Genomic DNA, 14,442 nt, shown 5'->3' with positions numbered 1-14,442 from the left:
GATTTTATGAAATTTGGTATGGAGACAGTTTAAGACCCTGGGAAGGTTATAGGCTACTTTTTATCGCGTAGAAACTCATTCACGCGAGCCAAGCCGCGAGCAAAAGCTAATAAGTCTATAATTATATAACTCTAAGTTAAAGTTCTAAGTTTAAGTGGACAATTAATATTTCCAACTCCTCTCTATCTTTTTATTTGATTAATGTCGTTATGAGCAGCGGCGATAGCCTAGTTGGGTGTGGAACGGACTGCCGAGACGAATGTCCGCAGGTTCAAATCCCAAGGACACACACCTCTGACTTTTCTAAAATCATGTGTGTATTCTTTGTGAATTTATCGTTCGCTTTAACGGTGAAGGAAACATCGTGAGGAAACCTGCACATCTGAGAAGTTCTCTATAGGAATTTCGAAGGTGTGTGGATACCAATCCGCACTACAGCGTGGTGGACTAAGGCCTAATCCCTCTCAGTAGTAGAGGAGGCCCGTGCTCAGCAGTGGGACAGTATATAATACAGGGCTGATATTATTATTAATGTCGTTGCGGGATAATGACATAGTGTTCCCTGAGACTCGGCGAGCTTCACCGCTCGATACAATGTCACTGCTGATCCTTACAGGAGTTGTAGTGGATGTGAGGACGGGAAACTCTCTAACTCTAAGTTCCATCGCTCCAGGCGCTGACGATGTCGAACGCGAACGACGGGATAAACCTGGAACGTCTGGAGACTATCGGGGACAGTTTCCTCAATTCGCCATCACGGCGTACCTTTACTGCGCGCATCCGAACGTGCACGAGGGGAAGCTAAGTCACATGAGGAGCAAACAGGTGAGCGGTTGAGTTGTTTTAAGTGTAATGTGTTTAGTAAAAGAGGGGTAGGTGCGGGTGAGGGAGTAAAAGCAACTTTTTTTTATATATTTTTTTTTATTTTGAAGAAGGCTTACAGACTAATAAACAAAGTAAATATATAATATCAAACATAACAACTATTGCTAATAACAAGCCTCCACATTTGAAATTGGGAAGTGATCTTCGTCGCTGTGCAGTTAGAAAGTAGAAAGGAATAAAAATGATTTTGTTATGAGTTCTCTAACAATATAACTTAATAAAATGAGGGATTGAATTGTTAAAAGGGGACTTGGAAGTGATCACCGTCGTTATGTGGTAAGGAAGCAGAAAGGAATAAAAATATTTAGAAGTTTTTATAAGTTCTTTAATAATGATAAAATTTTGCTTGTAGGATATATTTTATATCCGCCCGGATAGCACCGTGAAAAGCGTGCGTTAAGTAGTATTTCTTTTATATGTGCAAGGCAAAGTATACTGCACCTGATGGTAAGTAATGGGTCCAATAGAATGTCTACTGTCCCACTGCTGGGCCTACTCTACTACTGAGGGATTAGGCCTTAGTCCACCACGCTGTAGTGCGGGCAGACTTCACACACTCTCAAATTTCTATTAAAAAATTGTCAGTTATGCAGGTTTCTTCACGATGCTTTTATTTTGTACGGGTACGTTGTAGCGTCCCCACTGCACCTGATGTTAAGTGTAGTGGAGTGTCGACTGGACAAGAGATGATTACCCCTCAGTCTACACAATCATGCCTGTTGGATATACACAGGCTGATCCCGAACGCGACACACGTGGACCACTATGGTGGGTTTTAACACCTTGTGCACTATCGCTATACGAGTGGATATGAAGTATATCCTCCAGCAAACATTTTGAACAGTTTAATTTCTCCTATTAAACTTGTGCCTTGGACATTGTAGAGCCAGTGAGGACCTATTAAAACAAAAATTCTTTTATTTTATCACGTAGGCGAACAAAGTTGCACTTATGATACGTCAAAACAAAGCATAAGAATAATTACTATTATTTCTAAACAACTATTAAAACATTAAAAATTAGGGATAAAATTTATAATGAAAACAAGGTACAAACCGAAGTAACCAGCTCGGACTGGCAAGTAGGGGGAAATAGAAGGGTAACGCGTCGCGATCCTCACCGGCGAGGACATGAGCCCTAGCCTAGCTAACCTACCAGCCTTTCACTAGCTACCTAAGTGATGACTACCCGAAGAAGAAAGGCAGAAAGAAACTCCGGGCTTTTTGTCATCAATTGTTCAGTACATCTTATGTAATTTTTTTTTCAAGTCTTTCTTGTACATAGTCACAATAGTAATATAAGCTAATGCACGCACATCACACATTGTCTAACAGTAGATGTGTGTGCGCAGGTGTCGAACCTCAACCTGTACCGTCTGGCCGCAACAAGCGCCTGGGCGCGCGCATGATCGCGTCCAAATTCGAGCTTCACCGTTGCCACCGCCCTCCGCCCACGCTGCATCCCAAGGCCGCGGTGAGTATACTGCAGGGGGCAGTGGTCACCCTGTGTGACACATTGTATGTTTTGGAGGTGATGTTTGATCCTAATACAGACTTCGGTGAGTATACTGGAGGAGGCGGGGTTCACTCCGTGGCTACACAGTGTAGGTTTTGGAGGTGAAGTTTGCCCGCTGCATCCCAAGGCCGCGGTGAGTATACTGCAGGGGCAGGGGTCAACCCGTGGCTACACAGTGTATGTTTTGGAGTTAAAGTTAATTCCAAATGTGAGTGTATTGGAGGTGAAGTTTGATCCTAACGCAGACTGCGGTGAATATATTGAGGGGGGATTCCACCCCGTGGCTACACAGTGTATGTTTTGGAGTTAAAGTTAATTCCACATGTGAGTGTACTGGAGGTGATGTTTTATCCTAATACAGGCTGCGGTGAGTATTTTGGAGGAGTGACGGGGGCGCGCGGGGGGCTATAGCTTCGGAGTGCATGTTCAAGGGGTTAAGATTGTCTCAAATGAGGGTACTGAAGGTAAAGTTTGATCCTAAATCACAGGGTATGTGTGTAGAGGGTGAAATTTGATTCAAAAATAGAGTGGATATATTATCCTGAGGGGTGGAGTCTGTTTCAATGCTACAGTATGTTAGCGGGGAAAGTGTACCCTAACGCTACAATAAATACTTATAGAGTAGATTTTAACTTCCGCAAACAAAGTTAAGAATGTAAACAATCATGGCAATGCGTGCGTGAGTGCGTATGTGCGTGTGTAGTGTGCGTGCGCACGGTCATGCGTGCGTGCGTGTGTGCGCGTGTGTGGGTGCGTGTTAAAAATCCCAACGTTTTGAAGTCTGCAGCCTTCATGATCACGGAGGGATTGACCATAGTTTTATTTCAATACAATATTGTTACAGGAATGTCAAGAGCAGGGTCCGAAGAACGAGACGTCCGTGGACAGTAGTGGATGTTACATACCTTATAATCTGATCACACAACATAGTATACCCGGTGAGTGAAGCTATAGTTGTTAGTTTTTAAACCGACTTCGAAAAAAATAGGGGGGTTGTCAATTCGACTGTATTTTTTTGTTACCTCAACTTTTGACTGGGTGAACTGATTTTGATGATTATTTATTTGAAAGTTGGTGATTCTCATGTGGTCCCGTAGAAATTTCATTACTGGACCCTTGACTTCACTACATAATATAAAACAAAGTCGCTTTCTCTGTCCCTATGTGTGCTTAAATCTTTAAAACTACGCAACGGATTTTGATGCGGTTTTTTTAATAGATAGAGTGATTCAAGAGGAAGGTTTATATGTATAATAACATCCATTTAATAGTATAGAAATACTGTTATTTTGTTATGTTATACCCGTGCGAAGCCAGAGCGGGCCGCTATGTTTTTATATACAACGTTCACAGTTTTTCTGTAGTGTATTTAGTATCAGTATTGCATCCGTGCGAAGCCGGGGCGGGTCGCTAGTATATATATAAAAATGAATCCCTATTTCCCTTGGTCACGCCATCTCGCGTGAACGGCTGGACCGATTTCATTATTTTTTGAGAAGGTTCTTATGAAAGAAAAAATAAAAAAAAAATGCGCGGAAAATAAAAAAAAATAAAGAAAACTTAACGAAAATATTAATTTTATATAACTGTCAATTGCTTGAAATAACTGTCAGCGATTGACAGAATGCGCGCGTGCATACATAGTTAAGACGGGACAACGTCTGTCGGGTCAACTAGGAATGTATAAAATATAATATTTAGCGTTTTAACATTTATTTGTTTGACAATTAACTCAAAACTAAAATAGTATTTAGTACTTATAACAAAAACTTATTTACTAAAAGACAACAATTTTAATTAAATCAGTTAACAAATAAGCAAAAGAGAAAGAACATTAAAATATAGCTAGCGAAATGCAACGATTGTGAACGTCCGTCCGATCCTAAGCAAAATGCAAGCGAAAGTGTATCGCCAACACAATGGTCCGCTGGCCAGCTGGTTTAGTTTCGAACCCTTTTTCTTTTTTTTTCGTACATCTGAGGGTCCGTTCAAGTGTTACGTAACGCAATGTGGGGGGAGGGGGGTGTCTTGTAAAACGTTACGATGCGTAACAGGCGCGGGAGGGGGTCTCGTACAAAGCGTTATGTAACATTGATTTTTTTATTTTAAAACAATAACAAAGGCATTTAAGCAATTTCGCGTAAAATGATTGTGAATATTCCAAATAAAATGTCACTATAGAGTTACATAACTTTTGGAGGGGAGGCGGGGCGTACAGGAAAACGTTACGACGCGTTACATGGGAGGGGTCAAAACCTTCAAAAATTGCGTTACGTAATACTTGAACGGCCCTGACCAAGTCACCGTGCTCATTCGTTCGTTTCACACCGTCTCAGACAAGTCCATAGCGGACTGCGTGGAGGCTCTGATCGGCGCGTACCTGCTGGAGTGCGGGCCGCGGGGCGCGTTGTTGTTCATGTCGTGGCTCGGCATCCGCGTGCTGCCGCTCCACCACGTCACTCCTGCTGCGCTGCGGGACGCGACGCACGCGCAGGACCAGGTCAGACACTTGTAGCCAGTGTGACTACTGCACACAGTGACACTTCACATCTCATGTCGTGGCTCGGCATCCGCGTGCTGCCGCTCCACCACGTCACCCTGCTGCCGGGGGCTGCGCTGCGGGACGCGACGCACGCGCAGGACCAGGTCAGACACTTGTAGCCAGTGTGACTACTGCACACAGTGACACTTCACATCTCATGTCGTGGCTCGGCATCCGCGTGCTGCCGCTCCACCACGTCACCCTGCCGCCGGGGGGCTGCGCTGCGGGACGCGACGCACGCGCAGGACCAGGTCAGACACTTGTAGCCAGTGTGACTACTGCACACAGTGACACTTCACATCTCATGTCGTGGCTCGGCATCCGCGTGCTGCCGCTCCACCACGTCACCCTGCTGCCGGGGCTGCGCTGCGGGACGCGACGCACGCGCAGGACCAGGTCAGACACTTGTAGCCAGTGTGACTACTGCACACAGTGACACTTCACATCTCATGTCGTGGCTCGGCATCCGCGTGCTGCCGCTCCACCACGTCACCCTGCAGCCGGGGGCCGCGCCGCGGGACGCGACGCACGCGCAGGACCAGGTCAGACACTTGTAGCCAGTGTGACTACTGCACACAGTGACACTTCACATCTCATGTCGTGGCTCGGCATCCGCGTGCTGCCGCTCCACCACGTCACCCTGCTGCTGGGGGGCTGCGCTGCGGGACGCGACGCACGCGCAGGACCAGGTCAGACACTTGTAGCCAGTGTGACTACTGCACACAGTGACACTTCACATCTCATGTCGTGGCTCGGCATCCGCGTGCTGCCGCTCCACCACGTCACCCTGCCGCCGCCGGGGGCCGCGCCGCGGGACGCGACGCACGCGCAGGACCAGGTCAGACACTTGTAGCCAGTGTGACTACTGCACACAGTGACACTTCACATCTCATGTCGTGGCTCGGCATCCGCGTGCTGCCGCTCCACCACGTCACCCTGCCGCCGGGGCCGCGCCGCGGGACGCGACGCACGCGCAGGACCAGGTCAGACACTTGTAGCCAGTGTGACTACTGCACACAGTGACACTTCACATCTCATGTCGTGGCTCGGCATCCGCGTGCTGCCGCTCCACCACGTCACCCTGCCGCCGGGGGCGCGACGCACGCGCAGGACCAGGTCAGACACTTGTAGCCAGTGTGACTACTGCACACAGTGACACTTCACATCTCATGTCGTGGCTCGGCATCCGCGTGCTGCCGCTCCACCACGTCACCCTGCTGCCGGGGGGCGCCGCGCCGCGGACGCGACGCACGCGCAGGACCAGGTCAGACACTTGTAGCCAGTGTGACTACTGCACACAGTGACACTTCACATCTCATGTCGTGGCTCGGCATCCGCGTGCTGCCGCTCCACCACGTCACCCTGCCGCCGGGGGCCGCGCCGCGGGACGCGACGCACGCGCAGGACCAGGTCAGACACTTGTAGCCAGTGTGACTACTGCACACAGTGACACTTCACATCTCATGTCGTGGCTCGGCATCCGCGTGCTGCCGCTCCACCACGTCACCCTGCTGCCGGGGGGGCTGCGCCGCGGGACGCGACGCACGCGCAGGACCAGGTCAGACACTTGTAGCCAGTGTGACTACTGCACACAGTGACACTTCACATCTCATGTCGTGGCTCGGCATCCGCGTGCTGCCGCTCCACCACGTCACCCTACCGCCGGGGCTGCGCTGCGGGACGCGACGCACGCGCAGGACCAGGTCAGACACTTGTAGCCAGTGTGACTACTGCACACAGTGACACTTCACATCTCATGTCGTGGCTCGGCATCCGCGTGCTGCCGCTCCACCACGTCACCCTGCCGCCGGGGCCGCGCCGCGGGACGCGACGCACGCGCAGGACCAGGTCAGACACTTGTAGCCAGTGTGACTACTGCACACAGTGACACTTCACATCTCATGTCGTGGCTCGGCATCCGCGTGCTGCCGCTCCACCACGTCACCCGGCAGCCGGGGGCCTGGAGTATAATTTGTACATCGTCTAAAAACACAGGAAGGCATTTTATTTATAAAAATACAAGAAGTTAGTAAGCCGACTAGCAGCGACAGTGGTTGGAGGTTGACTAAGTGAATGTCGGGCAATTACCTCGCTTTCGTCTTGCCAGTATTGAGCTCGGACAACGTATCTATGTAATAAAAACATCTTAGCTTGTAGCCAGTGAAATTGGACGTCACGCAGTGCCACCGACCATAACGCTAAGCGCTAACGAAGAGGACAGCGCGATATCCCCACTACGCCCCCACTTTTGTTCACAATATTTCAAATATGAAGTGCTTTGTTTTTCAACAATTTTGATACTGATTTCAAAAAATATTTTGTTACATGTAAAATAATAAACTAAATCAAACATAGAAAACTAGCCTATTTACTTTGATGTTTATATAAACAGAAACCATCACCGCCCCCATCACCGAAACGCCAGCGCCGTTCGTCATCATCATCATCATCGGAGTGCTCGTCCGATGAAGAGGAACCAGCGCGGGAGTGTCTCGAGAGCGAGAGGACCGAGGAGTGGTGGTGGAAGGACAGGCGCGTCGGGTCCCTGCCGCCACGACAGGATTCGAACGGAACCTGGATTCAGGTGAGTTGAGGTCGACTGAGGTTATAATATTAGTGGGTATAATAATAATATCAGCTCTGTATTATATACTGTCCCACTGCTGCACGGGCCTCCTCTACTACTGAGAAGGATTAGGCCTTAGTCCACCACGCTGTAGCGCGGATTGGTAGACTTCACACACCCTCGAAATTCCTATAGAGAACTTCTCATGTATGCAGGTTTCCTCACGATATTTCCTTCACCGTTAAAGCAAGCGATAATTCACAAAGATAAAATGGATCAATTAGAACGAAGTCTTTTTTTACACGTACAAAATTAATGTCATTTCGAAGATGATGCTAAAACTAAAATTTGAAAGAAAGAAACAAAGAGAAAGAGAACACATTTGTGGCGAATAGATGGTTGCGTTCCTCTATGGAAGGGGAAGATCAGTCAAGATGTTTGTGACCGGCCGCGGCTCTAAGGTTCCTATTCGGAGTTGGTATATGTACTGCGTCGCGCAAATTCTATCGCAACTCAGTATCGTCTATCGCCATCTAGCGTGATTGCTGTGTGTTATCCTCACAATTATGTCAATACCACATAGGTCTTCTCGTAGTTCCATTGATATTGACTAGATGGCGGTGTATACTAACTGTACCGCCACACATTTATATCATGCAAGTATGTATAATTATTTGTTTTCTTTGTTACAGCCGGTATATGGTGAACTGAAGGCACCTCCGTCTCCCCTCCTGAGATATATAGAAGATCCCGAAGGAGAACTGGAACAAATGCTGTCTGGTAAGTGTCTAGTGACGTCGAATATATATCTATACTATTATATAAAGCTGAAGAGTTTGTTTGTTTGAACGCGCTAATCTCAGGAATTACTTGTTCGAACTGAAAAATTCTTTCAGTGTTGGATAGCACATTTATCGAGGAAGGCTGTAGGCTATATATCATCACGCTATAACCAATAGGAGCGGAGCATTTATGACAAATGTTACCGCCCATCTAGTATAATTACGCCACCGAGGCAGTCAATGGTACATTATTACACACACCCTCCCCGTCTCGGCAATAGGGGACCGGACACATTTTGTTCTTTATTTTTATCAAATATTTACGTTATATAAATTATAACACAGAAAGAATTATTTAAATCCGATAAAAAATCAACAAGTTATAAGTCTTTCAATTTCGGTAGAAGAAACAAGAAACAGAAAAGAGGCGCAATACCCACGTGTGACGTCATCGGGCATTACGACGCGTGCAAAAGAAAGAGATGAAGCGATATCCCCACATCGCGCCCACTTCGGCACACAGTAATATTTGAAATATGAATTACTGGCTCATTTTTTTAACCAATTTTAATGCAGTTTTCGCAGCAGGGTTTCTTTTTCGTATTATTAACCACTACATATTGAATAATGTACAAAATCAAACACAGGACGGTCCCCTATTCTTGTGCGCTCGGCTCGCCTACACGGGGGCACATTTGTCGCTCTAGGCATACAGTTCAGTGTATACCTCATGGTTGTAACACATTGAGGCCTATGAGGGCTCGCGAACATTCCTTGATCCTCTTTTCCCATCCACCCATCCCAAGATGGTCCCTTCTCATTCTTCAGCTTCCTTTCCAAACTTTCCTCCAGGCTCCAACAGTCACTTAGCTAGGGGAAACCAGTATACCGTTGACAGGTTCTCAAAAATAAACATTATTTAATATTGTAGGCTACGACGCGCTGGAGCGCACGCTGCAGTACCGGTTCCAGGACCGCTCGCTGCTGCTGCAGGTGCTGGACGCACGCCTCGCACCACAACAACAGGCTGAGCGACTGCTACCAGAGGCTCGAGTTCCTCGGAGACGCCATATTGGGTAAGTGGGCTGAGTACAAAAGAAAGTTGTTGCGGTTACAACAGAAATTAAAGGGCCTTTTCAAAGACGAAATATAATGATCGACATTAGTAGGAAATGGTTATATTTTCCGAAAAGGACTCGACAACATCTTGGTATTTATGTGCATAAATGCGGTCTCCAAATCATTTTGATGATTAGATTCTACAGAATTTCTACATAAAAGGAAGCCGACAGGAATGACGTGATATGGACCTATCGCCACCGGGATTGACATCTCAACAAAAACATTCGGCATATAAGAGTGTGAGAGCGTGCGGTGCGCGTGATGACGTGAGGTGTGAGGTGTGATGCGTGAAGTGTAAGGCGTGAGGTGAGATGTGTGAGGCGTGAGGTGTGAGGTTTGAAGAGTGAGGTGTGATGGGTGAGGCGTGAGGTGTAATGCGTGAGATGTGATGGGTGATGTGTGATGCGTGAGGTGTGAGGCGTGAAGTGTGAGGTGTGAGGTTTGAAGAGTGAGGCGTGAGGTGTGAGGCATGAGGTGTGATGACGTGAGATGTGATGCGTGAGGTGTGAGGCATGAGGTGTGATGCGTGAGGTGTGAGGCGTGAGATGGACTACGGAACGCCGAGCGGCGAACGAGCACCCGACACTGTCGGTCGCCGGCTGGAGGCGGCACGCTTTGAGCAGTAACGCATGACGCTGTACCCATACAGCGCAAAGTTTATTATTATTATTTTTTTAATGATAAGTTACAATATATTTTTTAAAATATCTTTTAAATCGTAATGAATCTACTCAATTTTGGAACGTGTTATCGATGTGAAGAAGATCGACTGCAAGAAACCTTCAGTACTAGATCAAAATCTTATAAGGGAATCGATCTAAATCTCTGCCTGCACTCTCATGCTGTTCACGCCCTGTAAGCGATCAGGGAGAGACTGGAACGCGTATTAATAGATCAATAGATCTATATTGACTCGTGGCTGAGTTGATGCACGTGCACCTTTTTTTAATAATTGTGTTATCGGACTATGAGAAGGAACAGAAAGTGCTTGTATATGGCACACACTCGTGCACTATAATATCTCCTGTCTGATCTCCGTGAAAATAGTTTAGTGTTTAATTTTAGAAAAAAGTGCTGATTTTAAATATTTATGAAACTTTGTGTCGCTTAAGTCTGATGGTTTATAAATAAAACGAAGGATTCCAGGATGAACAGAGATATATATTGCGACAGTGTTGTTAGGAGAGCCATGGGCACAGACAGAGAGAAAGGAAAACTTGTGACGTTTTTTTTTTGTCAAAACGTCATTAGTGACTTGCTCATGTTTTCTATTTATATATTGCGTTTACAATAATCGCCTAACAAAGTTAATCAGCCTTTCAACCGACTACATATATTGTTGCAGACTACTTGATAACGCGTCACCTGTACGAGGACGCGCGGCGCCACTGTCCCGGCGCGCTCACGGACCTGCGCTCGGCGCTCGTCAACAACACTATATTCGCCACGCTCGCCGCCAAGCACGGCTTCCACAAGTGAGTACAGAACGGTCATAGTGTAGTGGAGGCGCGTACCGGAATTCCGGATTCCGGAAATACCGGAATATCGGAACGAGATTTAGATGAACCGACTGCTGATGCGAATGTTGAGGTAAAAAAAAAGATTGCGTACCGGAGTTCCGGAATCCGAAAATACCGGTATGAGGTATTTTTTTTACTGGAACTAAATTTAGATGAACCGACTGCTGATAGGAATGTTGAAGTGTAAAAATAAAGATCGCATACCGGAATTCCGGACTACCGGAACGAGATTTTGATGAACCGACTGTTGAAACGAATGTTGTGATGAAAAGATTGCGTACCGGAATTCCGGATTACCGGAATACCGGAACGAGATTTAAATGAACCGACTGCTGGAATTAAAGCTGCCTGTTGAAACAGGGAGTTGAGAGCCGGAATTCCACAAGCTCGTCTCGTCGTTCAAAGCAATAAAAAAATAATATATGAAATTGTTTTGTACAGATATTTCCGTCACATGTCGCCGGGCTTGAACGAAGTTCTCACTAAATACGTGAAGATACAAGAGGAGAATGGACACTCTATTAGCGAAGAGGTGAGTTTATGTTAATGAGAAATTGTTGATTAATATCCATTGTTTAATGGCGATAGTCTAGTTGGGTATGGAACGGACTGCCGAGACGAATGTCCGCAGGTTCAAAACCCAAACACACTCTGAGTTATGTAAAATTATGTGTATTTGTGAATTATCGCTTGCTTCAACGGTGAAGGAAAACATCGTGAGGAAATCTGCACACCTGAGAAGTTTCTATAGGAATTTTGAGGGTGTGTGAAGTCTACCCGCACTACAGCGTGGTGGACCAAGGCCTAATCTCTGAGTAGAGGAGGCCCAGCAGTGGGACAGTATATAATACAGGGCTGATATTACTCATTGTTAAACCATCACTTGTATGATCACTGCTCTTACATTCGGAAGCACACACTCGCCCAATCGCTAAACAAATCATACCATCCGCAGCATTACCTGATCCAAGAGGACGAGATGGAGCAAGCGGAGGACGTGGAGGTGCCCAAGGCACTCGGAGACCTGTTCGAATCCGTCGCCGGCGCCATATTCCTGGACTCAGGTATTTATAAATAATTTGATCCATAAACACGCGCCCCAGTTCTCTCCATGATTGCTGATAGTATGTGAGCAGCATGAGACAAGGGCGTTGCCAATGCGGGAGCAGGAGTCCTAGACATTCTAAAAAGTTGCCAAATGTAAAGCAACCAAAGGTCTAAATCTGATTGGACTTGTTTGATCGAACATTCTCGTACGTTCAATTACGCTCTGCTCTGTGTTATTGTTAAAGCGGGAGAGCTACTTTACCTACAATTCATACTTTTCTCATTCTCCATATCAACTTGCCCGACGACGCTCTTGGCATGAGAGTCGAGGCTGAGGTTTGTGGATAAATTACCCATACAATGTCATTTTGACATTGCATTTGTTAAATGAAAACAATTCTTTGACATACTTATAAATGAATTATTGTGATTGGTTCGTTCGGAATCGGATTGAAGATGGAGATTAGGATCGGTTATTGAAAACAGCTGATAGTTCCTGAGATTAACGCGTTCAAACAAACTATTCAGCTTTATACTGGGTCATTTTGACATCGCGTTGTTAAATAAAACCACATACTTATCTACTTGGAAATAACTTTACAATAAGTTACTTGAACCGTAAATGTAAAATATAGTGTAAGTTTCGAACAAAATAAATATTAATAAAAAGTAATAATTCCACGCGCCCTAATGCCACTGCTACTACACTAAGAGAATTCGTCGCAGCGACATCATACTTACAGTCAGAAATACATTTACGCCGTATTCGCATTAAACTACAAAATGATCAATAAATCACCACAAAACTAATCACTACACTTACCATCAGGTGTAGAAGGATCACTATGTTTTGCATGTCCAAACAATAAAAAAAAAGCCTGTTTCGTGTCATGTTTTTTTTCAATCAAATGATTCGACAGGGGGGGGGGGTTACTATTATTATGTATATGCGATTTGCGTACAATGCCACATAGGTTGGATCAAGAATAAGGGCCAGAGATGGGGAAGGCGCGCCATTTGATTCGTCTGTCGCCATCTCCAGCGGTTCGACAGATTGGGTCTTGTGTTTTTTTTTTTTTGTGACTCTTCGCCCCCCTCTCGCCCTCCCTATCCAGGACAAGGGATTTTACTTATCCTTTATTTTTTTACACTTTTTATTTGTTTTAACTTTTAACATATCTATTTATCTACTTCTTGGGTCTTGTGGTCACATGATGTGACGTGTGTGTCCGCGTTCTGTCGCAGGCATGTCGCTGGGCGCGGTGTGGCGCTCGTACGTGCGGCTGATGGGGCGCGAGCTGGAGGCCTTCAGCGCGGCCGCGCCCAGTCGCCGTCAGGGGAGCTGCTGGAGGCGGAGCCCGACACCGCCAAGTTTGGGTGAGACGATTGTTATTCAACACGAAATAGATTTCATTCGTCCATGCAACAAATTATGACAGGAATAAACAATTCCTGGTAGTAAAACTTTCACATGCCAAGTGTATAATAAGGACAATTTAAGTGCTCTCAGGCGAATGGGATTACATTAAGATCCTGTAGGACACAGGATATTGTTATTGCACAAGAAAAGTAAAAGGGAGGAGAAGTGCAAGACTTTTGAAACATCAATCTGTACAATTATAGCTGACTGGCTCGGTCTCGTAGTTATAACGCGTACGCGATACGAGAGACAACTACCGCGCTGATTTCCTGGGTTCGAATCCTGGATTGGGACAAAAATAATTGTGACTGGGTTTTTCCATCTTAAAAATTACTCAGTCATACCATCAGATGTGATACCACAGTACCTCGGCACGTAAAGCCGTTGGTCTGATATCTCTCCGGTCATGTCTCACCGGACTATGAGAAGGAACAGAGTGCTTGTGTATTGCACACACTCGTGCACTATAATATCTCCTGTCTGATCTCCGTTGAGATTAGCCGTCTCGGCTCAAATTCGGCTAAGGATTTCATTCATTCAATATATTGTATACTTCGGCTTAAAGCATACGTCGGTGTGAAACTAAACACACTTAATTTATGTCAAAATCGACTCTTATAATATAGTTGGAGCAATGAGTTACACCTCTGCTTACCCGAAATACTTAAAGCGTGACGTTATGTGTAATAAAATATTATTTTTACAGCAAACCCGAGCGGCTAGCCGACGGCCGCCGTGTGAGAGTGTGCGTGGAAGTCTTCGGCCGAGGGGCTTTTAAGGGGGTAGGCAGGAATTATAGGATAGCGAAGGGGACCGCAGCGAGATGCGCCCTTAGGCATTTACGGACGCATAGACAGAGATAGATATAGGAGATTGTAAGGGGTAAGTTCGGATTAGACCGTTTAATACTAATCAGTTAGTAAAATTAACTGCCATTGTGGTCCATGTAAGTGTGTCGCTCGAAATCAGTCGGTATATATCCGGTTTCAAATTAACCGGCATAATTGTGACAATTGGCAAGGGCTAATCACCTCGTCAATCAA

At 46.0% G+C, this 14,442-nt stretch overlaps 1 protein-coding gene across 1 annotated transcript; it reads left to right on the top strand.

The window, feature by feature from the left end:
- Window positions 1-659: 659 nt before the first annotated feature.
- On the top strand, window positions 660-14,354 carry LOC119192835 (endoribonuclease Dcr-1-like; the record flags this gene model as incomplete). The annotated part of the gene is given in 20 exon segments (XM_037446595.1): window positions 660-743; window positions 746-825; window positions 2,237-2,266; window positions 2,311-2,358; window positions 3,245-3,338; window positions 4,737-4,911; window positions 5,084-5,338; window positions 5,522-5,791; window positions 5,963-6,042; window positions 6,096-6,352; window positions 7,335-7,526; window positions 8,201-8,288; window positions 9,222-9,289; window positions 9,291-9,366; window positions 10,758-10,887; window positions 11,374-11,464; window positions 11,888-11,996; window positions 13,225-13,302; window positions 13,305-13,356; window positions 14,106-14,354. Coding segments are annotated over 20 exon segments (2,414 nt in total), but the record flags the coding sequence as incomplete, so codon positions are not given.
- Between the last annotated feature and the right edge of the window lie 88 nt (window positions 14,355-14,442).

Source organism: Manduca sexta, unplaced genomic scaffold (genome assembly GCF_014839805.1).
Source record: "Manduca sexta isolate Smith_Timp_Sample1 unplaced genomic scaffold, JHU_Msex_v1.0 HiC_scaffold_3249, whole genome shotgun sequence".
Taxonomy (NCBI): Eukaryota; Metazoa; Arthropoda; class Insecta; order Lepidoptera; family Sphingidae; genus Manduca; species Manduca sexta.
Note: the sequence above shows the minus strand (reverse complement) of the source record. Positions and strands in the feature narration are given on the sequence as shown.